General features: G+C 44.8%; 1 protein-coding gene across 14 annotated transcripts in view; it reads right to left on the bottom strand.

Annotated features, from left to right (window-relative positions):
• The window catches only part of MAGI1 (membrane associated guanylate kinase, WW and PDZ domain containing 1), a 642,704-nt gene extending 634,425 nt beyond the window's left edge, over positions 1-8,279 (bottom strand). For all 14 annotated transcript variants that reach the window (XM_055342834.1, XM_055342837.1, XM_055342839.1 and 11 more), the window contains exon 1: positions 7,285-8,279. In XM_055342834.1, coding sequence (XP_055198809.1) covers positions 7,285-7,594 — 310 coding nt within the window. In that variant the 5' untranslated portion in view covers positions 7,595-8,279. The remainder of the gene's footprint in view (positions 1-7,284) is intronic.
• Between the last annotated feature and the right edge of the window lie 18,843 nt (positions 8,280-27,122).

Below are 27,122 nucleotides of genomic sequence, written 5' to 3'. Positions count from 1 at the left end.
CAAAAATCAGACTGTTTTCTGAAGCGACGACCTGATTTGCTGCTAGCTGGAAAAACCATACAGAGGGACAATGCTACAAGAAAACGGAGGTAAGGCGTCATTCTTACGGATGCTGACATAGAACAGATCGCACATCAACAGAAAACAGAAAAGCACCCCCCACCATCCTGCCTGCTCAGCATCTGAAATTTCCCTTCTTCAACTCCAGTAAGAGTCAACAGGCAGAAATATTTCAATATAATTCATTAAGCCTTGTCGGTCATTTATTTATTTATATATCAGTATAAATGATTAGACATGAGGAATCAGCTGATTGGAAGATCTGGTGAAGGGAAAATGAACATATGAGGATCCTATATCAGGAGAAATAAAAGACGAATAGGGAGGAAAGGGGGAAGGATGTAGATGGCCTGGTCTGCACTTATCTTAGGAATGAGAAGCAACAAAGTAAAATTCATTCATCTGTCTGCCAAATTGTAATGAGTACCAAGGTTTTGCCAGGTACTGTTTTATTTATTTTTTGAATATTTTATTTATCTATTTGAGAGAGAACAGAGCACGCGAGAGAAAGAGCGAGCGCACACAAGCAAGGGGGAGGGGTAAAGGGAGAGGGAGAAGCAGGCTCCCCGCTGAGCAGGGAGCCCAATGTGGTATTTGATCCAGGGACCCTGGGATTGGGACATGAACCAAGACCTGAACCGAAGGCAAAAACTTAGCAGACTGAGCCAGGCAGGCGCCCTGCTGGTACTATTTTAGGCCAGAGGAAATGTGAACAAGTGAGAAAAGCTTCTTGTTTTCACAGACCTTTCATTTTCAGGGGAGGAGAGACAGACAAAAAAGAAGAAACAAGGGGCCCCGGGCTGGCTCAGTGGGTAAAATATGCGCCTCTTGATCCCAGGGTGTCAGGAGTTCGAATCTCATGCTGGGCGTAGAGATGACTTCAAAAAGATAAATTAACTTGAGGCACCTGGGTGGCTCAGTGGTTGAGCGTCTGCCGTCCTCTCAGGGTGTGATCCCACGGTCCTGGGATCGAGTCCCACATCGGGCTGCCCACAGAGAGCCTGCTTCTCCCTCTGCCTGTGTCTCTGCCTCTCTGTGTTTCTCATAAGTAATAAAATCTTTAAAAATAAAATTAATTAAAAAAAGAAGAAATGGGGCAGCCTGGTACCCAAGCGGTTTAGCGCCGCCTTCAGCTCAGGGCCTGATCCTGGAGACCCGGAATGGAGTCCCAAGTCAGGCTCCCTGCATGGGGCCTGCTTCTCCCTCTGCCTGTGTCTCTGCCTCTCTCTCTCTCTTCTCCCTCTCTCTCTCTGTCTCTCATGAATAAATAAATAAAATCTTTAAAAAAAAAAAAAAGAAGAAGAAGAAGAAGAAGAAATGGTGACAAGGCCATGAAGTCACAAAGCAGGATGAAGGGACAGCATACGACTCAGGAGTTGTCTTACAGGGGGTCAGTGGTGTGCAGGGACTAGCTCACACTGGCTCTTCCCCACTCCAGATACACTACAGATCCACAGGTGGCCTCCCCCAGAGCCAGTTGTTAACTATTTAGCAGTACACTACCTGATGACCTTCTCTCTGAAGGGACACTAGAGAAAAGAATCAATCTTGTGGCCATCTGGGGAGAAGAATAAGCAAACCCAGAGGCCCTGAAGCAGAATTCAAGGGATGCCAAGAAAGACAAGGCCCTGTTTTATTTTTTTTTTACGATTTTATTTATTCATGGGAGACACAAAAGCCAGAGAAGGCAGGTCTCCCTGCAGGGAGACCGATGTGGGACTCGATCCCAGGACGCCGGGATCACACCCTGAGAGGAAGGCAGACGCTCAACTGCTGAGCCACCCAGGGGTCCCTTCCTTCCTCCTCCCTCCCTCCCTCCCTTCCTTTTCCTTCCTTCCTTTCTTTCTCTTTCCTACCAATAGAAAGATTGCCAATGTACAGTATTTGCTAAGACTGCCTTATCTACCATTCCTGGTTCCACTCACCTGTTCCCAAGGCCCTGTGTTTTAAAGTGAGAACTGCTTTGTTACAGAGCTGTCACAGTATATTTCAATTGGTCAAAATAAACACCCAACATCACAACAAAACACAAAAAAGCACAAAGAACTATATTCCCTTGTATGTGGTCATAATTCCCTCATTATGGTGAGGGAAAGGGTCTGGTGGTAGTGGTGTGATTTTTAAGTTGTGTCTTATTTATTTCCCCGGTTCTGTCAAATGGGGACAGTTTCAGCTTCCAGGTAATTTGCAAATCCACAGACTTCACCTACAAAAATCTGTAAGCATGACCTACAATATTACCACTCTGGGAAACTACAGTCACACCATTTTCAACTTTTGGAGTTGGGGTTACTCATGGAATTGCAGCATTTTATGAGTGCAAAGGACCGAAAGGGCACGCCCATTTTATTTCTGGCATGAACAAATGAAGAGACATTGGCCCAAAGAGGGTGACTTGCCAGGGAGAACAGCACTAGCCGACAAAGCTTGTTCTAGAAACCCATGTGGCCTGTGTCATGGGTCATATTCTCAATGTGTCTATACCTTAGGGCAGTGATTCTCAAGACCGAGCCCAGGCCTTAGAATCACCCGAGGGCTTGTTTAAAAATGCTCCACAGGCTTCACCTCTAGAGTTTCAGAGTTTTGGAATCAGGAGGGCTGGGGTGAGGTCGAGGAATGTACATGTCTAACCAGTTCCCAGGTGACTATGGCCACGGGTCTTTGGGTCCTACTCTGAGACACGCTGACCCAGGAAACAGGAGCAGGGGCTTTTGGAATGCAACACCGTGACTTCCAGCTAGACTTCTACCACTTGCATGACTCTTGGAAAGAGTACTCAAACTCTGAGGACCTCAGTTTCTGACATCTGCATCCAGCTGCGAGAAATAAAAAACAAAAGGTCCATAAAGTACTAGCTTCGCCAAGGGCCTGGCACATTCTGAAGCAAGCGCTTAGCTTTTATCCTATAGCAAAGTTTCCTTAATTACTTTTTTCTTTTTCCACATATACTAGGATGGCTACCATCCAAACAGCAGAAAAGATGAAAGACTGGCAAAAATGTGGAGCAAGTGGAATATTTTTGGCACCTATATTCATAGTAGCGAAAAACAGTAAATAGTCCAAATATCCACTGACGAGCAAAAATATTTAAAAACTGATATGTAGGGGGCAGCCCGGGTGGCTCAGCGGTTTAATGCTGCCTTCAGCCCAGGGCGTGATCCTGGAGACCCAGGATCGAATCCCACATCAGGCTCCCTGCATGGAGCCTGCTTCTCCCTCTGCCTGTGTCTCTGTCTCTCTCTCTCTCTTTCTCTCTGTGTGTGTTCTCATGAATAAATAAATAAAATCTTTTTAAAATATAAAAATAAAAAAGTAAAAACTAATATGTATACCTACAATGGAATATTACTCAACACTAAAAAAGAACAATGAGGGATGCCTGGGTGGCTCAGCGGTTTAGCGCCTGCCTTCTGTCCAGGGTGTGATCCTGGGGTCCCGGGATCGAGTCCCACGTCAGGCTCCCTGCATGGAGCCTGCTCCTCTCTCTGCCTGTGTCTCTGCCTCTCTGTCTCTGTGTCTCTCATGAATAAATAAAGAAGATCTTTAAAAACATAAAATAGAACAATGAGGAGTGCCCAGCTGGCTCAGTCGGTAGAGTATGTGACTCTATAAGCTGGAGCCCCACAATGGGTAGAGAGATTACTTAAAAATAAAATATTTAGGGATCCCTGGGTGGCACAGCGGTTTGGCACCTGCCTTTGGCCCAGGGCGCGATCCTGGAGACCCAGGATCGAATCCCACATCGGGCTCCCGGTGCATGGAGCCTGCTTCTCCCTCTGCCTATGTCTCTGCCTCTCTCTCTCTCTCTCTGTGTGACTATCATAAATAAATAAAAATTTAAAAAAAATAAAATAAAATATATATACATAAACTTAAAAAGAACAGTGACACAATATGAAATTCCAAAATATTTTGTTGAGTACAAATGAGTACATACGGCATTATTTCAATTATACAAACTTCAGTAATAGACAAAATTAATCCTCGGTGAAAGAAATCAGACAGCCTTTGCCTCTGCAGGATGGGTGGGGAACTGACTGCAAAGGGACAGGAGGGAAATTTCTAAAGTAATGGAAACATTCTATATCTTGATTCGAGTGAAGATAAAATGAACATATACATTTGTCAAAACTTATCAAACTATATAGTGAAGATCCGAGCTTTCACTACAAGTAAATATATACTTACAAAGTATAAAGTATATGTTATGTTATATATGCAAAATAACATTTTATGTAACATACATATGTATCTGTAGTTTTTTTAGGCACTTTGTGACAAAAGACTGTCTTCTCCATCTAAAATGAACCAAGTCTGATCTGATAGATCCATTTAGCTTGGTTCCTTCACAATCTAGTCCTGCTTCATATAATACCATTTGCTACAGACTATTTTAGTCTGTGCATCTTCCCAGGGAGCTGCCATGAAATAGAAACAGCAGAATCTTCTCCCACAAGAAGACCGTGACATTTCCATACAGACGGCACCCAAAGTGCCCTGTGTCCCTGGGAGTGGCCAGCTCAGGGTGCAGATAACACGAACGTAACACTTTCCTTTACCACGTACCAAGGATGAGCCTATCTAATATGATTAAAACACAGTAATGAAGACACAGTAAGAGCAATTGTCATATACTTTAAATCCTATTCTTGCTATGAAGAGAAGACTAGTGAAATGCTTTCTAGTGCCATGTTTCTAAAATGAAGATGTTGGAAGAACTGTCCCCATGTAATTATTACATAAAATAGTAGCTTTCACACTGCGGTAGATTCCATCCACATCTTTATGCTATTCTGAGTAGATCAAGTAGATTTACACACACACACACACACACCACACACACACACAAATGCACCTGCTGGGAACAATCCTGTGCAGTACACAGAATGGTTCTGGATAAAGGGAAATAACACTTTGGAGACACTACAGTTTCCTTTCCATCCAGGAGTGTCCGATTCCAAACACACTTGATGATCTGACCCACCCTTCCTCGGTTCCATGATGAAGCAGCCCTGGCACAATGCCTCTTGGACCTTCGCTTATTGGTGGATAGAAGAGTTTCAGCCACAGACAGTATACCACACATTAAGAACAGGACTATACAGGACCCACTAAGCAGATAATAGGTGGATAGGTACCCCTGCCTGTCCCTCCGCCAACCCTTTCTCCAAAACGCCCCTGCGCTGAAACCTGTGGGTGCTCCATCAAATGCCTTGACAGAGTGTTTCCTCTACAGTTCTATCAAGTCCTAACAATCCAGGTACTGGCATTGAATTCTAATCCAGGTTCCTAACACTAAAAGCTAGGTTTAGAAATAAATCACCAGTCAAATTCAATTAACCATAATAACAGCTCATCTTTATTGGGCATTTACTATATGGCAGGCCCTGTTCTGTACACTTTCCAGTTATTAGCTAATGTAATACCCAAATGAAAGCCAGGTTACAGATGAGGACACACTCTCAGGTGAAGGAGGTGTTAGACCTCAAGCAAAGCCTGAGGAGATACACAATGAATAAGGCACAGCCTCTCTGCAATAAGCTTACCACCTTGGATGGAAATGAGAGGAGGGACCTAACTCATAGCTCAGAATAAGTTAAAAAAAAAACTACAAAGTACACACACTGAGGGGAGCCCAAAAGAAGAAAGGTTTATTCAGCATGGTGGGATGTTGGAGGGCTTCCTGGAAGAGGTGTCCAACTGGAAGATGAGGACATAAATAGTGGGAGCTTTTCATAACTGTCAGTCCATTGCTCCCCAAACTACCAGAAGGCCTGACTGCTCCTTCTGCCCCCTCCAGTTTCATCTGGAACAGGCCTGTTTCCAAGGACCTGCTCAGCCCAGCCCAGCCCTCCTTTCCTTTAACACATTCCTCCAGCTGCTGCTAGCCTTCTAGGCCCTCAGGCACATATGGGAACTTTTCACCACGCTCAACTCTGCGACCCCCCTTGGTGCTTTCATGGGGGAGAACCAGTGTGGTGGCACTTGGTGGTACAAGTGATCCTTTACCGGAATCAAGTCCTCTGTTGGACTGATCTGGGGACAGCCCCTTGCCTGCACCAAACGGAGACTGGAGGGACTCCCCAACACACCAGTGGTCATTAGAGCGGTGGGCACTCCTCTACAGGCTTCTAAGAGAGGAATCTGCCTTCATTCCTTCCCAGAAATCAAGCCCTCCAGTTCAGGAGGGTCATCCCACCACCACCACCACCACCCCCCCACACACACACACACACACACTCACCTCTTCCCACCGGGCTTGCATTAAGGACTCAAACCCTCGCTTTTGGATATCTGTGTGATCTTGGGCAAGTAACTTATCCAATGCCAGTCCCAGTTTCCTCACCTGTAACCCGGGGTTTTACAAATTCACCTCGCTCTCAGAACTGTCAATCAGAACAAAACAGCCAAGGAAAGTATGCCACACAGAGCCCGGCACGCAGTGAGCCAACAGTGAAGAGTAGCTACCACTGTCATTATCAACGATAAGGATGATAGTGGTGCTGGAGGCAGCATGAACTTGGGCTTCATTCGCGCCGACCGAAAATACTCCTTCTTTCCCTCCCCCCACGCCTGAGGCTGGGCCACACGACCGAGACACATGCGTCATCCAGCTCTGGGGTGAATGCAGGATCTTCAGGCGGCGGGGCGTGCACAGGAACCGCAGGGCGGTCATGCCCCAACCCACCTGGAGGGATGCCGGGTGAAGCTGATTCCTCGTCCGTAACCACAGACCCCTCGTTCATACCCATTCTCGGGGTCTGGAAACGGAGAAGGGGCCCAAGAACGCAGCGGCTGAGCCAGCTGCATCGGATGCATCGCTCCCCAGGGGAGCCCCGGAGCCCGTCCACTTTGACACCCTGCCTCAGTTTCCCAACTCCCGCAGGCGAAGCTGCGCCTCGCTTGGTGGCTGGGATAACAGGTTGGCAAGCAAGCCAGGCCTGGGGAAAGTCTCCCCGCTTGCGGGCGCAAACCCAACCCCCCCCCCAACACCACCACCACCTCTTTCCAACGCAGGTGGGCACACGACCCACAACCTCTCAACAACTTTGCTTATTTCACCACCGCAGGGCGCACGGCCCCAACTTCCCCTCCTAGCTGCGCTCGCAGGAGGAACGCGGGAAATCGAGATGCGGCGGCTGGGGCGGGGGGGGGGGGGTGGGGGGGACCCCGCAGGCCGCTCCCCGGTTTGCAGGCACCTCCCGGAGGCGCGTCCCGTCTTACCTTGTCTGACGGCTTTGAAGGTGACGGCCTCCTTGCAGCTGTCGATGACTCCCAGCACGTCGTAGCGGGGCAAGCCGGACACCCGGATCCCCTGCACCTCCAGGAGCAGCTCCCCTTCGCCCAGCCGAGGGCCCTCGCCGCCGCCGGGAAGCCCCTTCGGAGCTTCGGCCACCGCTCCGACGTACGGAAACTCCCCATTCTCCGCGCCCCCCAGCACCGTCACCCCCAGCTCACCCTGGGGTCCCCGCCTCACGGTGCATTCGTGAATCCTGCTAGTCCAGTGGTTCTTCTTCTGGATCACTCTCGACATGATGGGTTGCACCTCTCCTTACCACCACCACCACCCCCCCAACACACACACACACAAAAATAATAAGAATGCAATGAGAGACAGGTGCCCCCCACCGCACAAGCCCCCAGGCCCCCGCTGGTTCATGGGAGAGACATCTCCCCCAAAATAACGCCACGGGAGAGAGAAACTCGGCAGCCTCGCTCCCCTGCACACACTCGCGCACTCAAGCCATCATAAAACAAACTTTCTGGGCTCCCCCGCGAGCCCTGCACAGGCGCCCGCGAGCTTTGTTTGCATTCCGGGGCTCCTCGGTCCACGCTCCGGCGCCCGAACGTTCTCCCCGGGACCAGAGTCCACTCTGCGCCGCTTGGGTGTTTTTTTTTTTTTCTTTTTTCCTTTTTTTTTTTTTTCCTCCTCCCTTCCTTCCTTTCTTGCCTCTTGGAAATGCGGTGTCTCCTCTCCGCCTCCCGCCTGGCTCGCCTGTCCTCGCTGGCGGGCTGTTCCTGAGGGTGAGGGCAGCCCTTGCAGCCAGTTGCTGGGAGCCCTGGAGACGCGGTTGCAGAGCGGGGGTGGGGGGGGCCCAGGAGGGAAGCGCCTGCGGCCCCTTTAAGCAGATACAAAGGCTCGGCTTGTTTTGTTACAGTTCATTCTATTCCGCGCCGCCGAGCGCAGCGGCCGGCGAGAGGAGACGCGCGCGCATGCGCCCCGCGGCCTCCTGCCGGCCGGCCCGGCCCCGCCTCCCCCTCCCGGAGGGAGAGATTCCAGTGTGCTTCCCGCTGGGTCCTAAAGCCGCCCCTCCAGACGGCGACTTCGCCCCCCGCCCCCTTCCGCGCACCCGTCTTGCTCCTCCTTTTCTTTCCTGGCCCTAGAGCCAGCGTATCCCTTGGGGATGCGGGGATGCGCACGTGCTTTTTTTTTTTTTTTCCTCCCACTCTTTGCAACTTTTGAAATAGGGGCGACCTCGCCGTTGGCGTTTTAAAACCCTTTCCAACAGGTGGGGGTTGGGGAGCTCACCCTCACACCCTCACCCTCGCGCTCGCAGTCACGCACACACGCACGCGCTCACGCCGGCCTCGGCCTCTCACCGCCCTCGGCCAGTGGCTGGCCACGCTGTCGGCCACCCTGCCCCCAGCCCCCGCGGCACTTCCCTGCAAGCACCCGGAGCTCGACCCGACCCGCCCCGACCCGCCCGGACCCGGAGGCGCGCGCCTGCTCTTCGCCAGCCTGCGCGCACCGGTGTGGGTCCTGGACCCGGGACTGCCAGCATCTCTGCAGACCCTGGGTCCCCTGGTACACCCCCCCACACCTGGGATCCCTGGGAACTTTGAGATCCCCTTAAACTTTGGAGCCAACTTTTTAAGACACGAGGGAAAACTATAGGCACAGGAAAGAAGCCAAATGGCTGGAGGGGGGCTCAGGTCTTCAACCTAAAAGGGACCTAGCTTTTTCACCGCCTTTTAACAGCAAAGACTCCTGGAGCCAGTCCTATGCCCCAGGCTCAAGTTCCTGGCTGAGCCCTGAATCCTTCCTTCCGACCCGCCCTGGGGCCAGGAGATGAGGATCACCCACGGGTCTCGGATCTGCACGCGCGCCCAGGCGCCCGCGGGGGCGAGGGCGGGGGCGGGGGCTAAGCAGCCACGTCCCGGAATGCACACCCCCGGGAGCTGTGCCGCCCTGGGGTGCGGACCGAGCTAGGGCCTGTCCCCGCTGGATTGAGGAATGAGCTCTCAGGGGTCTCCAACAGAAAGAATACCCTGCACGGGGAAGGCTGTCCTACCCAAATAACACCCAAATCCAGAGTCTCCTAAGCCATCTCTTTTTCTCAGTGATTTATAACATATATGTTCATCTTGGGTCACAGAAGAGGTTCCAAGGGCAAAGCAAGGGAGGGGGACGCAGAAAGGATGGGATGCTGCAGAAGTCGAGGTTGAAAGCCGGGCTATGGTGTTTAGGTTCCCACGGGTCCAGTCTCTACGTGACCTTGAGCAAGCCCCAAGACCCCTCAGAGCCTTCCTCTCTCCCCTGTTAAGTGTAACAATACCTTGCAAGGTTCTTGGGAGTATTATTACATGGGAGAACACTTGTAAAGTGCCCAGCTTGTAAAGCGAATACTTGTAAAGTCGCATGTAATAAAAACTTGTATTAGTAGTAGTAGTATTGGGGAAAACAATTAGGAAATCATTTGGGGGGTCTCAAGTAAGAGGACGATGATGATTCCTCCTCTTCTTTCTATAGCTTAAAAATATATAGGCACACACTTAAATGTTTTGGAAACACTCTTTGTAGGTCACTCTTCTAAGCTATTAAAAATAAGGGAAGAATGTTGATGCTTCTCTCCTGGGTATCAGAACTGAAAATCCCATTGTCCAGTATTTGTGGAAGAAACAAGTGGCCAATTTTTCCTGGCTCTTCTTAATGAGGGAAACTTCATCTCCACTCTCTTTACAAAGAAGCAGTTTGTCTCAAACTTAGCTGGATCAGAATGAGTGGGAGCTTCAAAACTTTATTCCCAAGCCCAGACACAGATCCACCTAATCAGAATCTTAGGAATGGGCTCTTGCCTCTAGACTTTTAAGATCCCCCCCCCCCCCCCCCGGCCAAGTGGTGCTGGTACACAACACTGAGGACTACAAGTCTAGCATCTTGGTTCCTGAGCATTTTTAAAACACAACCTTTTGGATAAAAAAAACTAGGGTCCACACCATCCTCTAGAGTGTAACCTCCAGGAGGGCCTGGAACTTTGGCAGTTTGGTTTGCTAACATGTCCCCAGTTCCCAGCATGTATTGTACCTAGTTAATTCTCAAAGGATTCCTTGAATGAATCTCCCCACAGAAATGGACGTTTTTGCATACCACCTTAAAGTGGAGTCACAGATGCCCCTACAAATCACTGGTAAGCTTGACCTTGTGTTTCCCCCTCCTCCCTACTCCATATTTTAGTAGTCTGATCTCTTGCCAAGAATGCCCCACCTGCCTGGAATCAATGACTCCTACCTCCCCATTCAACTCTCACTCCCACCTGGAGCCTTCTAAAGGAAGGCTGAGACCAAGTGGTCTGCAGATCCTCCCAGTGCAGCAATATCATCTTCCCTCTCTAGGATTCCAGGTATCTCTGCCGCCAAGAGGGGAAAGGACCAAGAATTTAGCATCCCTCAGATTTCAGATGTGGAATAAACCCCAGAAAAGAAGAGATACCTGAGAGTACAGAGGGCAGAATGGAGAGAGGTATAGAAAGACACATTATAAATCCAGGAACATAAGTAACTTGAACCTCCAAAGCAGCTAAAACCACCAATTTCCAGGTACTAAGTTTATGATGTTCCCAAACTTTCTGCTCCTCATATGACCTTTTATATCTCTGCTGTTACATCTGGTCCAGTTCCAATGTCCCAGTCTGGAAGCAGGGCAGAAATCAGATCTATCCTATCCAAACTTTGAGTCCTCAGCATGTAAACCCATGCCTTACTTGGAGTGTACCCCATACACACTTGCTGAATGAGTACACGAATGCATGGATAAAGTATGACATTAACCTGGGGTACCTGGCTGGCTCAGTCAGTAGAGCATATGACTCTTGATCTTAGGGTTGTGGGTTCGAGCTCCACAATGGGTGTAGAGATTGCTTAAAAAAAAAAAAAGTGTGACATTAAACTATAAGTATATGTGTGACCTTTGACACAAAACCCATTTAGTTTTGGTAGCTAGAATTAAGTTACTTATAGATTGCTTTCTTAAAAAAGCTTATAGTTATCTTGAAGTAGATTTTTCTTGAATAGAGGTTCAAGAAACCTCTATTCTTTTTTCACTTCTTTCACTTATGCTATGACTTTGGCAATATATTCCAATGGAGAAAATAATATCATAAAATATCTAACTTTGAGACTTACCATATGTGCCAGGATCTTTCTGTATATTGTTTTTTTTTTTTAATCATCACAACTGTGTGAGGGAGATATGACTTGGATTTTACATGAATGACCTTGACTTTACAATTGGGGAACAAAACAAGTAAAGAAACCTGCTCCCAAGCATGGAAGTGACAAAGCTAGGATATGAATCCAGGGGCATAACCCAAAGTCCACACACAGAACAACCGCGCTGTGAGAGTGTAGGATGTGGCCATCTGCCATTTAGTATATTTAAGTAATAGCATTTTTTTTTTTTTTGGCTCCTGAATTTGCCACATAGTGTGTGACCCTAATTAAGTCACCCTCCTATCTTTTCCCTGTAATCTGATGGAATATGGTGTTCCACTATGGAATCCAACCCCCGGTTCCCCATCCATGGACTCAAAATGAATAATACACTGGGATGTAAAGAGGATTAATTTGCAAACATTTCTAAATTGTTTGGAGATCTGTGGGCTGTGGTACAGGTGACGTGCCAAACATCCTTTTACTGCTATTGCACAAGCATTTTAACAATGAAATCTTAATAAGCACAATATATTCAGATGGGAAGTAAACTGTAACACGATAAACTCTATGCAAATTAAGATCTTATTTTCATATAACTGATTCCACTAAAGGGAAAGAAAAAAAAACCCCACAAAGATAATATGTGCGTCTTTTTTCTCTCTCCCAAATACGTTTCTTCCCAAAGAAATTTATCATAGCAGTCTAAAGTGGCATTTTACTTCATTTTTCTGATAATGTGAGGATGGAAAATGAGTTGGTCAAGCTCTGGGGCAAAGGAGGACATATAAATCAGTTATCTTTTAATTTCTGAAGAATGCCATCAAGAGGCATAAATTAGAGATATCAAGATAAATACTCTGTATTCAATAAGGTAACTGACTCCATACGGGTGATTTAGAGCAGAGGATCAGCAGAGGAGGTTGAAGCCATTAGTTGAGAAAGAAGGGAAATGGCAATGAGAGCCATTTTCTTAGTCATCTGTGGGAGGCACTTTTATGATATACTTGATAACTTGTTCTTTTCCTCATGGGGAGGCAGATGGGTGGTCTTCTCTGATCCTAGTATTATTTCCTTCAGTACTTCCAGATGGGCAAGAGTAAATAAAATGTTAATTCTTAGGCCTTTCAAAATATCACACATGAACTATTCTTTTAATACCCCAAAAGAAATCCTGGAAGAAGGTCTAATCTTGCTACTGTTGCAGTTTGTTTCCATGTGAAAAATAACTGATAACTACAAAATTTGAAATATGATGTTGGGTTTGAGGAACCCAGAGAAACCCAAAAATGTGTCATGAGACTCTCTCCTGAAATTTCACAAATGGTTCCACTATATAAAACACAAAGTATCATCCTACCTAATTCCCCTGACAACACACCTGATGGTATTGTTAATTTTCTTGGGAACAGGATATTTGCATTCTTTGATAACAGACGTTTTATCTCCTTTCTATTTCCTACCGACTCTGAAAATATAGTCATTTGAATATGGTAGATGCTTAAATAATACAGGATTTTGTTATTGAAGTTGTTTGCGCTCTATATTTCTTGTTTTAGATCTTTAACAATTTACTGTGCTAAAACAGAACTGAGAGAAGAGGAAAACATACTTTGAAACCTAGGGTAGGATGCCCATATTTTTTTGTAAACTAATGTTTCTGTCTTTTGACATCACTTTGTTTTTAAGACTTATTTATTATTAAAAAAAAGACTTATTTATTATTTTTGGGACGCCTGGGTGGCTCAGCAGTTGAGCATCTGCCTGCGGCTCAGGGTGTGATCCTGGAATCCCAGGATCGTTTCCCATATCAGGCTTCCTGCGTGGAGCCTACTTCTCCCTCTTCCTCTGTCTCTGTCTCTGCCTCTCTCTCTCTCTTTCTCTCTCTCTCTCTCTGAGTCTCCCATGAATAAATAAAAAAAATATTTTAAAAAGAGATTTATTATTTTTAAAGAGTATTTATTTGAGAGAGAAAGCATGGGGGGAGGTGGAGAAAGGCAGAGGGAGAGGGAGAATCAGACTCCCCCTGAACAGGAAACCTGAGGTGGGGCTCAATCTCAGGACCCTGGGATCATGACCTGAACAGAAGGTAAATGCTCAACCAACTGAACCACCCAGGTGCCCCTATTTATTTATTTATTTATTTATTTATTTATTTATTTATTTATTTAGAGCATATGTGTGAGTGCATAAGCATGAGGGGGAGAGAGGGGCAGAGGGAGAGAATCTTTTTTTTTTTTCTAAGATTTTATTTATTTATTCATGAGAGACACACAGAGAGAGAGAGGCAGAGACACAGGCAGAGGGAGAAGCAGGCTCTATGCAGGGAACCCGACGTGGGACTCTATTCCAGGTCTCCAGGATCATGCCCTGGGCTGAAGGCAGCGCTAAACCTATGAGTCACCCAGGCTGCCCAGAGGGAGAGAATCTAAGCTGACTCTGCACTAAGCATATAGCCCAACACAAGGCTTGATCTCATGACCTGAACTGAAACCAAGAGTGGGATGCTCAACTGACTAAGCCACCCAGGTGCCCACCCCATGGGATGCCCATATTTTTAAAAAATACTCCAGTAATATTTGTTTTTGTAGAACAATTTAAAAAATATTAAAAAGGCAGAATTAAATTAAGTCATTTGAAATCGTCCCAAGAGTTAATATTTTTCATTTGAGTGTGTCTTCTCCTGGACTTTAGCCAATACAAACATACTGATAATACACATACATGTGTGCACATACAGAATCTACCCCTCTTATTTTTTAAGATTTTATTTATGTATTCATTCATGAGAGACACACAGAGCGAGAGGCAGAGATATAGGCAGAGAGAGAAGCAGGCTCCCAATGGGGAGCCCGATGAGGGACTCAATCCTAGGACCCCAGGATGACGCCCTGAACCAAAGGCAGACGTTCAATACTGACCCACCCAGGTGCCCCAGAGTCTACCCTCTTAGGTTCTATCTCTTTCCACTCTGAATTTATAATTATTTTATGGAATAAAGTAATCCTTTTTATGCCTTTTCACTCACCAATATGCTGTCAACTTCCTATTTGTAAACATAAACCCATAGTTACCACTTTAGCAGCTCAACAATATTTATTTTTCAATATTTTATTCTGTCAATGTTCCAAAAGGTATTTAACCAATGCCCTGTTACTGATCCTTTAAGATTCTGAGTGGGGCTAAAGTCATCATTTGTATTAGAATGTCTCGGTTGCCAGTGGCAGAAACCCAGTTGAACTAGCTCAAGCAAAAACTATAAGTGAATTAGCCCATGTAACTTGCAAGACCAGAGGTGAAACTAGTTTTCAGCACAGCCAGCTGAAGAGGCTGGAAGCCATGCTCTTGGCATTCTCTCCCTCGGTCTCTTGGCTCTGCTTTCCTCCATTGCCTTCAGCCTCTCCAACCACATCCAGATTGGCCTTCTCCAGACAGCCAGGAAACAGCTTTCACTATGCAAACTTAGCAATCCCAGAAGAAAGGAGATTTTCAGTAACAGATGGAAAAAGCAATCAGGGAAATTTCAGTTTGTATTAAAGCTTTCAGTTTCAATTGTTCAAAGTACAGGTAAAGTCTACCTCCCTTGCAGTGGCTTTGGCAATAAACACAAGTCCATCACAAACATCATTAGCTGCCTGTCAAGCCTGGCCAGGGTCTATGTTTAGACCTTGGGACTAAAGAAATCCCATCAAGTTGGGTTCCTCTGTAGACTGCTATCATGATCCCCTTTTCTAGTGACCTCAGACATCCAAGAATTCGAATAGGAATTTTATTCCAACCCAACTGCAGTGGTTGGTCCTGAAGCTGGCAACAGTGCAGGATGGAACCCTTTGCAAAGGAAGCCTGTCAGATGTAAGACTTGTTTAATATAGATGAATTGTTAAGCTACCTAACATCAGTTTCAAATGCTCTGAAATGAGTTTTTCTGGGGCAAAACTAAAAAAAGAATTATATATTCCAAGATGGCCATGACGGTTCATTCATTCATTCATTCATTCATTCAACAAATGTTGATTGATTAAATACTTATTTTGTCAACCCTTCTAGGCACTAATGATACAGAACTAAATGATACACTTTTTTTTTTTCCTTAGAGGAAGCGTGCCTCCTAACTGGATACTGGAACAAGAAAACAGACAAGGGCACCTGGCTGACTCAGTAGGTAGAGCCTACATCTCTGGATCTTAGGGGCTGTGAATTCAAGCCCCATACTGGTATAGAATTTACTTTGAAAAGAAAATTAAAAGAGAAGAGCAAAGAAAAGAGAGAAAAAGAAAAGAAACAAACCAGTTCAATAGTGTTTAGTAAGTTTAGTTACAGGGAGCTCAGGGTGATCCTGAAGGACATTTTTTTTTCTTTTTTTCTTTTTTTTTAAATTTTTTTAAAATTTTTATTTATTTATGATAGTCACAGAGAGAGAGAGAGAGAGAGAGAGAGGCGCAGAGACATAGGCAGAGGGAGAAGCAGGCTCCATGCACTGGGAGCCTGAGGTGGGATTCGATCCTGGGTCTCCAGGATCGTGCCCTGGGCCAAAGGCAGGTGCCAAACCGCTGCGCCACCCAGGGATCCCTTTTTTTCTTTTTTTAAGTGAGGGGGCAGTTGGAGGGAATGAAGGAGAGAGAAAGAGAGAGAGAGAGAATCCTAAACAGGTTCCACACGCAGCACAGGCTGGAGCCTAGTGCATTACTTGATCCTACAACTCTGAGATCACGACCTGAGCAGAAACCAAGATTTGGAGATTTAACCAACTAAGCCACCCAGGCGCCCCCTGAAGGAGATTTTAAAAGGGAGGATTGTGATTTGTAAACATGGCTTTGGAAATTAAAGGTGCCATTGTTAGGAGAACTTCTTGCCTCCTCCCCCTCTAATTTATTTTAATGGTATTTTAAGAACTGAAAGACAAAGTCCAGTTTTATGATCACATTATGGTATGTAAAGGTGTGTTTTATGGAGCCATTCATAGAGTTCTCAGATAGCTACAGTCACCCACAATGCGAATATATAGTTCTATAAAGCACAACTCTGACTTGCCACAAAGCTGATCCAGCAAACACTAGGTGGGGTTTGAGAAGATGACTCAGGATAATGAAGCAATCTGGCATCTAAGCAACCTTGCTCCTTGAACTGTGCCATCTTTGGAAAATTGTTCCCCAGGAAATCTTGTAGCTAGAAGAATGAAGACCCAAAAAATGTTATTATTCCCGTTCCAAATTTAGCACGTTCCTAGAATTTTAAACTCATTTTTATGGACTGTTGCCCAGGTAAGGGGAGCCTTAGCCAAACCCAGAGTGGTTATGAGCAACACCCTCCTCCCCAGGGAGTCAGTGCCCAAATTTGGAGTCTTTGCATCCAGAACATTTCTAGCATTAACTGGCTGAGAAATTCAGCATGCCTGAGTTTGGGTACCCCAAGGATTTTACATGCAGCAGTGAACTGCTGAATTAAGCTAAGTGTTGGAAGACACTGCAGTTTTAATTATTAAGTTAGCCCTCTGCTTTAGCGAATGCACAAGCTGGCATATGCTTGGGAATGTTTCCCCTTCCAAACTCACAGCATCTGCATTTTTCAGATATTTGACCTTGATCTTGTGACCTTTCCTCTAGAATCCTGAGAGTTCTGGGAACACTCACAGAGCTGAGTGATGGGAGCAGAAACTAGACAGCAAATCATTTTTTGTTTTCTTTTTTTTTTCCCATTTAAATCCTGTGTTACCCCATTTCACAGTAGACCCAATTTCCCCTTCAGTTATTAATTTTATGTTAACATATCACCTCAAGCTGACTTTACTTTTTTAATTGACATCACTAAAGCCCAAAACTATTAAAGCTATACGATCCACTTGCTAAGGCAAGCTGGCATTTCCTGATGCTTCTCTAGGCTAGGGTTTTCAAACTTTTTTGAATGTTGTTCAAATAAGAAGTGCATTTTGTTTCTCTATCTAGCACACATACACATGTATACATATGATTGAAACAAAAGTTTCACAAAACTATATTTCTCCCTTCTGCATAGGATGCCCTATGTAAGGGGAATATGGCCCACAGCCAGATCTACCCTTTAACCTTTCCCTGCATCACCAATGAGCTAAAGACTGTCTTACATGTATAAATGACTGAAAAACAAATGAAAAGAATAACATCTATATTGAGGCATATTTACAAAATGTCATGAACCCTTAATCTTTGCATTTATTATCTCATTACATCTTTATACTAATTTGTCTTTGTGCTAATCAAAATCATGGCCATAATAGAAATGGTTAACATAATAGAAATTAGTTAACAGTTTTTGAATTTTGAGTGTGCTGGGCATTTTGGTAAATCTATTTTTATTTATTTTTTTTTAAGATTTTAGTTATTTGACAGAGAGAGACAGAGCAGAATGGCAGAATGGCAGGAAGAGGGAGAGAGAGAAGCAGGCCCTCCTCTAAGCAGTGAGCCTGATGCAGGGCTTGATTCCAGGACACCAGGATCATGACCTGAGCCAAACGCAGACACTTAACCGACTGAGCCACCCAGGTGGCCTGGTAAATGCTTTAGATGTTGCATTTATTTAATCTTCTCTACTCTATGAGGCAGGGAGTATTAGTATTCCCATTCTACAGATGAAGAAACCGAGGCTTAAACAGGCTAGGTAACTTGCACAGGTTCACACAACTAGGAAGTGTCAGTTAGGATTTGATCTTAGGCTTCTCTGCTTCCAGATCTGTGGTTTTTACTGCTCTTGGTGTTTGTAGCTTCTTAACCACAACTTGACACATAGGATGGGCCCGACACATATTTGAAGAATTAATGAATACACACATGAATGGATGAAGGATACAGGGATAGAATGATGATTTCTTACGATTCTAACCAACTATGGGGACACAGATAAATTGATTCCTCTGTGCTTTAAAAAGCAAGCAAACAGGGCACATGGGAGGCTTAGTTGGTTAAGCATCTGACTTCCACTCAAGTCATGATCTCAGGGTCCTAAGATCGAGCCCTTATTCAGGCTCCACTCTCTCTCTCTCTTTTTCTCTCTCTCTCTTTCTCTGCCCTTCCCCCTGCTTGCACTCACATGCGCGCACACACACACTCCCTCTCTAAAAATAAATAAACAAGCAAAGTAAATGTCTCATTTATTGAGTGCCAAAAAGTGCATGTAAGTGCTTTCAATACCCTATCTCATTTGACACTCATAATGACACTAGGAAGCAAGAAAAGACTGAGGTTCAGAGAGGTTAAGTACCTTGCTAAGATAAAACAACCAGTATTCACGGGACACCTGTGTGGCTCAGCGGTTGAGGGTCTGCCTTTGGCTCAGGGCATGATCCTGGGGTCCTGGAATCAAGTCCCACATTCTGGCTTCCTGGATAGAGCCTGCTTCTCCCTCTGCCTGTGTCTGTGTCTTTCATGAATAAATAAATGAAACCTTTAAAATAAAGCACCAGTATTCAGACCTGATGTGACAAACATCATATTTTTAATCACAATGCCATGTGCCTCTATTTATTAATTTCTTGGTTTTTTTTAAGTGTATTTGTTTAAGTAATCTCTACAGCCAACATGGGGCTTGAATTCACAAGGCTTGAATTCATGGGGCTTGAATTCACAGCCAGCTAGGCACCCCCATTTATTATTATTTTTTAAAGATCTTATTTATTCATAGAGACAGAGAGAGAGAGAGAGAGAGAGAGAGAGAGAGGCAGAGACACAGGCAGAGGGAGGAGAAGCAGGCATCATACAGAGAGCCTGACGTGGGACTCAATCCAGGGCCTCCAGGATCACGCCCTGGGCTGCAGGCAGCACTAAACCGCAGCGCCACCGGGGCTGCCCCCATTTATTAATTTTTTTTTAATTTTTATTTATTTATGATAGTCACAGAGAGAGAGAGAGAGGCAGAGACACAGGCAGAGGGAGAAGCAGGCTCCATGCACTGGGAGCCCGATGTGGGATTTGATCCCGGGTCTCCAGGATCACGCCCTGGGCCAAAGGCAGGGGCCAAACCGCTGCGCCACCCAGGGATCCCCATTTATTAATTTTTAACGCCACTGTAATACCCCATGGTTTTTCAGGCAAATAAACAATGCATCACAGGCTTCATTAATAACTGTAATGTTTTATAATCACATATTTCTCTATCAAAAAATTCAAAACCCAAAGTGGAAGAAGTAGAGGAAGTATAGAGATGTCTTTTAGTACATTTGATATAAAGATTGTGTTATTAAAATGCTGTTGCATAATCTTTGCAAATTTTCTATATATCTAAAATGATTCTAAAATTAACAGTTTGAAAAAATTTAAATTAACAGGTTTGAGGTGCCTGGGTGGCTCAGTAAGTAGGTTAAGCATCTGACTTAGGCTCAGGTCATAGTCTCAGGGTCCTGGGATTGAGCCCCACCTCAGGTTCCCATTCAGCAAGGAGTTTGTCCCTCTGCCTCTACCCCAGCTCGTTCTCTCTCTTTCTTTCTCTCTCACTTTCTCTCAAATAAATAAACAAACGTTTTACAAAAAAATAAAATTAAATTAACAGTTTATTTTTAAAAAACCACTGGGGCACATGAAAAATGTTTAATTCATCATTAGGAAAATGCAAACCAAAACCGCAATGAGGGACACCTGGGTGGCTCAGAGGTTTAGCGACACCTTCAGCCCAGGGTTTGATCCTGAGTGCCGGGATCGAGTCCCACATCGGGCTCCCTGTGAGGAGCCTGCTTCTCCCTCTGCGTATCTCTGCCTCTCTCTGGGTCTGTCATGAATAAATAAAAATCTTAAAAAAACAAAACAAAACAAACCCACAATGAGACAGATACTATCATACACCCACCAGGATGGGTATAGTTGTGGTTTTTTTTAATTATTTTTTTTATTTTTTTATGGAAAATAACAAATGAAGATGTGTGGAAATCTGAACACTTAAAAAAAAAAAAAAAAGAAATCCGAACACTTATACGTTGCTGGTGGGACTCTCAATGATGTAGACACTGTGCAAAACGGTTTAATGTTTCCCTCAGTAAGTTAAACAGAGTTACCATATGACTCAACAATTCCACTCGTAGGTATATATGACCCAAAAGAATTGAAAATAAATGTACAAACAAAAACCTGTACGTGAATGTTCATAGCAGCATTCACAATAGCCAAAGGTGGAAACCACCCAAATGTCTGTCGACAGATGAATGGATAAACAATGTGGTCATCCATACAATGTAATACTATGCAGCTATAAAGAGAAACAAAATACTGATACATGCTATAACATGCAAGAACCTTGAAAACTTGATGTCAAGGGATGGCTGGGTGGCTCAATGGTTGAGCACTTGCCCTCAGCTCAGGTCGTGATCCCAGGGTTCTAGGACCGAGTCCTGCATCAGGCAGGGAGCCTACTTCTCCCACTGTCTATGTCTCTGCCTCTCTCTATGTGTCTCTCATGAATAAATAAATAAAATCTTTAAAACAACAAAAAAGAAAACATGATGTCAAGTGAGAGAAGCTGAATAGAAAAGACCACATATTCTATGTTTCCATCTATATGAAATGCCCAGAATAGGCAAATCCATAGAGAGAGGAAATGAATTAGTGGTTCTTAGAAGGCAAGGAGTTGAGGGGAGCAGGAGAAGTGCCATGAATGGTTATGGGATTTCCTTTTGTGGGGAGGAAAATGTTCTAGACCTAAATAGTCGTGTTGGTTGCACAATGTACTAAATGTCACTGAATTATATACATTAAAATGTTTAAAATGGTGAATTTTATGTTGTCTAAATTTTACCTAAATTTAAAAAAATACTCTGACAGCATTAAAAAAAACTGTGATTATACTATAATTATAAAGAATGTGCTGGAGCAGACAACATAATGTAGAAAGCAAAAGAATTAACTATTCCATGAAAACCAGTGCTCGGTACAGCCCCTTGCTGTAGAGCATGGACTTTCATAATTGGCAGCTCTAGAACTAAAGCCTTGTGTGTCACATCACGGTTACATATACTTTTTTTTTTAAGATTTTATTTATTTATTCATGATAGACATAGAGAGAGAGAGAGAGGCCCCACACCGGGAGCCCGACTCAGGACTCGATCCTGGGACTCCAGGACCGCACCCTGGGCCAAAGGCAGGCACCAAACCGCTGAGCCACACAGGGATCCCCACGGTTACATATCCTTAGGTAAGTTTTATACCCTGCCTGAGACTCACTGTCCTCATTCATAAACTGTGTATTACTGCCATTGGCATGGTGAAATGCTTTTTCTATTAGTTGTCACTTAGTGTAAAAGTGATAATGATGAGGAGGATGAATGCATACTTCCTCCTCTTTTTCCTTTGTATCTGTTCTGAGTATTGCTAACCTACCTGGTGATCATTACATTAAAAGCAAAATGATCTGGTTTTGGGGAGATAACAATCACATTTTTATATCTACATGTGGCTTTCTACATCCTAGGATAAGTATCCTGTGAACAGGTCTTTATAACGTAGTTTCCAAAGAAGAATAACAATCCACTATAACTATTATTTGGGGCTATGTTGAAATTTAGGCTAAATTGCTATTACTAAAATTTCTAGAGTGGTCCCAACCTATTATTAAGTAAGAATAATCATGTTATCTAGGAATTGATGGAAAAGACTCTAAGAAGAAAAAAGATATCTACTTTTCCTTCCCTTCCCCTTGAGGATAACTAAGCTGTCACTGTGAATATCAAGACTGCTATTTCTTCTTCTATTTGCATATGGCATCCTCCCAGGTAATTTATGGAGCAAATCTTGACACAGCTCCTGCAGAAAGCCTATAGCTCCTTAAGTGTCACCAGTAACAGAAAGGCCAAAACATTTAAAGAAGCAGAGGGAATTCATCTCCCAAAAGGTTCAAACACAAGACTCTCTGCCCTCCACCATACAAATTCTTCCACCCACACAACTCAGCCTTGTAAGGAAGACAATGACACTTCTAGAACCCTGCCCTCTAGCCTCTGCTCCTTTTCCTCTCTGGCTCTCCAGGGAGTTGAGGAATGCTGGAAAGAGCTGCAGGGTTTGGCTCTCAGTTGGTCAACCCCGATGCTGATTTCTCTATGGGACATTTTCCATCTCCGTTCTTGGCGTTGAGCTGCAGCAAGACAAGAGTTGCCAGCTGAGTGAATATTCGTCCAAGGTCTCCAGGAGGGGTGGGAGGCGGGGGAGTCAGATGGATATCTGACGAGGGAAGGATTGAGCAGAGTTCCCATCCCTGCTCACACATTCTGGTCTTCCTAACAACGGTAATGAAGTTTGACTGCCCTATGGGATTAAAGCCATCAAAATAGCTGAACCCCTCTTTCTTATTCTGTATTCTTTATCTGACTCCTCCAACAAGGTGGAATGTCCTGTCTTCATTTTAGTGGCACCTATACTTTTTTCAGGCATTTGTTCCTTCCAAAATATTTCCTGAGTGCCTACTATGGACCGACAATTTGCTAAGTGCTGGGTACTGATTCAGCCTTTTATTCAAGAAATATTGATTGTGCGCCTAACACACATCAGGCATTTGACCTACGAGGGAAGAAGTGAGCAAGTAAGTGGACAGAGGCTCCATCCTCATGGAGCTTACATTTTAGTGGAGTGGTATAAAAATGAGAATATAGTCTGTGAGTAGCATAGGTGCTATGCAATGTGGGAAGAGGCGACCGTGAGGCCCGGGTCGGGGATTGCTCTTATGTATAAGGGAGTCCAGGAGGCCTCCTGGCTAAATTTGTATTTGAGCAGAATCCTGACAGAATGAGACACAGGACCAAGAGGATGGCCTGGAGACAGTGTTCCAGACAGAGGGAACAGCAGGGGCAGAGCCCCGAGGTGGGAGGGTGCTTGGTGTGGCAGGGAAATACAATAGACCGTGCTTCATGGAATGAAAACTTCATGGAATGTAGGGCATAGGAATCAAATATTCCTTTGTCTAAATCCGAGGGGACCTATGTGCCAAAAAGAATACAGTGATGGGGCTGGAAGATCCCACAAAGACACCTGATCAAAGTTGAGGGAAGGATTGCTTTAGGGAATATGGTTTCTTTTTTTTTGTTTGTTTGTTTAAGATTTTATTTATTTATTTATTGATGAGAGACACACAGAGAGAGAGAGGCAGAGACACAGGTAGAGGGAGAAGCAGGCCGTCAGCGCGTGGAGGACTCAATTCCGGGACCACAGGATCATGACCTGAGCCGAAGGCAGACACTTAACTGCTGAGCCACCCAGGTGTCCCCAACAATGTGGATTAAACTGAAATGCAAAGAAGGAGACGTTAACTTAGTGAAGAGGACTAAGACTCTGGGGTGTTAGGGACGGTATTTCCCGTACAGGGAGCAGTGAGTATTCAAAGGGGTGGAAGGGAACAGGGTTAGTTCAAAGAAATAAAATATCCAGGGGTCTGCCTTGCAGAGAATGAAAAGGAACGCATCCTTGATAAGCTGGAAGATGTGAGTGGGGGACAAATCAGCCAGGTTCTCTACAGTTTGTAATTGCTTAATCGTTGAAGGAACTATGCTTACTGTCTGCTTTCCCTGCTGGAGCAAGTTCCAGAGGGCTGGGACCCTGTCTTGTTCACTACTGGGTCCCCAGCTCAGGCCCAGGATGTGGCCCACAGCTCGGGTTTGTATTTACCGACTGGCTGGCTTGCTTGCTGACATCTCCAGCCATCTAAAAACAAACCAGCCTCAAGAGTGAAACTGCAGCCTACATTTTGTGCACAGCTGGCTCTGCTAGATTCAGGGTTTAGAAAAGGCCAAGCCAACTCGGCAGTATTCAGAGCTGTGATTTCTGTTTCAAAATCATAGACAGAAACTGACCATGACATTGGACAACTCCTCCCACTGAGAAGCAAAATCCAAATGGCACTTTAAAAAAAAAAAAAAAGAATGATTTTATTTATTCATTTGAGAGTGAGAGAGAGAGAGCAAGCACGAGGGGGGGGAGGGGCAGAGGGAGAAGGAGAAGCAGACTCCCTTGAGCAGAGACCCCAACATGGGGCTCAATCCAAGGACCCTGGGATCATGACCTGAGCTGAGGGCAGATGCTTATCCAACTGAGCCCAGGCGCCCCTAAATGGCACTTTTCTACCTTAGTCATACTGAGGTGGGGCAGAGGTTTCATCTCGACTTGGCCATCATGCTCTTCTCGGATGGATGCTCATTTACACAGTGTTAAAGAGTACAAGTGTCAGATATGGGGGATCCCTGGGTGGCTCAGTGGTTTGGCGCCTGCCTTTGGCCCAGGGCGCAGTCCTGGGGCCCCGGGATCAAGTCCCGCGTCGGGCTCCCGGCGTGGAGCCTGCTTCTTCCTCTGCCTGTGTCTCTGCCTCTCTCTCTCTCTATGTCTATCATGAATAAATAAATAAAATCTTAAAAAAAAGTGTCAGATATGAAAACAATACTGTCCTTTTATTTCAGGATCATGTGTGGTATTACTTAAGCTACCTGAAACCCACCCGGTAGACTGATTGCCAAGACATCTTCACTGTAAGGGAATAAAAAGTGTAACAACTCTGTGGGACAAGGTGCAGAGATGTAGCCAAGCCCTCATTGTGTAAGCCTGAAGGTTAACCTTTTGGAGACCATTCCTCATACCTGTCTCTTCAGCCTCCATTTCTCCCTTGCCTCCTTCCCAGAAGCCCTCAACTTCCATTTCAGCAGAGCTGTGGTTCTGAGGGAGTGAATGCCATCCTCCCTAGGGCAGGCGCAGGTAACCCAGGTACAGCCTATAGGTCCACTTGGCTCACCTGGCTACGGTTGCTGGTACAGGGCTTCACACGGGCCCCCAGGCCTTGCATATGCAACGCGAAGACAGATGTTCCCTTCCATCTGAGCTGTGTGGTTGTGTTGCAGATACCAGTCCTGGAACAGCAGTGCACGTTTTTGCACCAACCTGCTGTGCCCCTCTGGGGCCAGTGCTCATTCAGAGGAGGCCAGAGGTGACAGGTTAAAAGGAAAGAGCAGTGCAGCCCCCAAAACACTGTGGACCTTGCAATCAAATCACATCTGAATTCTGTCCTGTTTTTGGACTCTTCCATTAGGTAAATCCATACATTCTGTTTATTGTTTAAACTGAGACTTCTGTAATCGGTGGCTCATCGTAGATGATAAAGGTGATGAAAATCCAGAAACAATTTTCTGCCCTCTAAAAATATGGCTGCCTGGAAGAAATCAGAATATGGTGAAACTTCTGCAAATCCATCTTCTCTTAATTTTTTTCGGTGAGATCTTCCAAGAGTTAATGCCTTAAATATGTTTATGAAATTTTGAATAAGTAAAAATGCATGTATTTTCTTTTAAAATGCCAGTAGTAGGGCACCTGGGTGGCTCAGTCGGTTAAGCATCTGCTTTCGCTCAGGTCATGATCTCAGGGTCCTGGGATTGCTTCTGGGGAGAATCTGCTTCTCCCTCTCCCTCTGCCCTTCCCTCCACACCCCCACCCCACTCATGCTCTCCTTCTCTCTCTCTCTCTCTCTCTCAAATAGACAAAATCTTTTTTAAAAATGCCAACAGTATGAAAGGTATACAGTGAAAGGAGAGTCTCCATCCTCCCATCTCAGCTCCCCTCCCCAAAGGAAACATTTTAACTACACTTTTTAACTTACTGTGTATACTTCCTAAGAGATTCTGTACATAGAGCTCCCTTTTTGTTTACAAAATGGTGTTTTGTGCTGTCAGCCTTTGGCTTAGAAACATATCTCAGAGTTTGTTCCCTATCAGAAAATATTTCAGCTGCTTCTTATGTAAGGCAACATGGCAAAGAATTCTTGGTTCATTTCATTGTCACCTGCAAACAGGGAGTACTTAAGCTTGTTTAATCAGCATAGTGAAGCAATAATAGCAAACACCTTCACAGGCTTCTGAGGAAATCCATTTAAAATTATTAAACAGCGCCAAACTATCCCATGTTTCGGTTTTGTAACTTATTAAACCAATCTCCTATAGAGAGTCATTTAGGTTGTAACCTTTAGCTGTCAACAAATGTTATGTATGCTCCTTTGTTGGAAAACTGCATAAAATGTCCTAAACAATAGTCTGTATAAATAGACGCTGTTGAACCAAAAGTTTTAAATTTAAGACCCTGAACAATAGAATTCAAAATCTGGTTTTGTTGGGCTTTTTTTTTTTTTTTTTTTTGGCATTTAACCCTCCCCCCCTACAAATAGATGGACTGCTTTTTCTCATTCATTGGCCCACTCATTCATTTATTCAACAAATATTTATTAAGTACTCACTCCTTGCCAGGGAATATTTTGGGTTCTTACCTCAAAGGCCTAACAACTAACATATGTTCATTTGAGAAGAAGGGAGGAAAGTCCAATGAATATACAGTCCTCTGTGGTCATTTAGATACTCTAATATCTAAGGGATTTTGGTTTTAACAGCTTCACACTTAACTTCAGTACAAACCAACTCAGTCTTGGGGGCATCTGGGTGGCTCAGTCGATTAAGCATCTGCCTTTGGCTCAGGTCATGATGCCAGAGTCCCCAGACAGAGGCTGGCATTGGGCTACCTGGTCAGCGGGGAGTCTGCCTCTCTCTCTCTGCCCCTCACCTTGCTCGTGCTCTCTCACTCTCTGTCTCAAATAAATAGAACATTAAAAACAAAATAAAACAAAGTAACTCAGTCTTGGACCTGAAGAGGTCATTTCTGTGC

The sequence above is a fragment of the Nyctereutes procyonoides genome, unplaced genomic scaffold (genome assembly GCF_905146905.1).
Source record: "Nyctereutes procyonoides isolate TBG_1078 unplaced genomic scaffold, NYPRO_anot_genome, whole genome shotgun sequence".
Lineage (NCBI taxonomy): Eukaryota > Metazoa > Chordata > Mammalia > Carnivora > Canidae > Nyctereutes > Nyctereutes procyonoides.
This window is presented reverse-complemented; position numbering and strand designations above follow the sequence as displayed.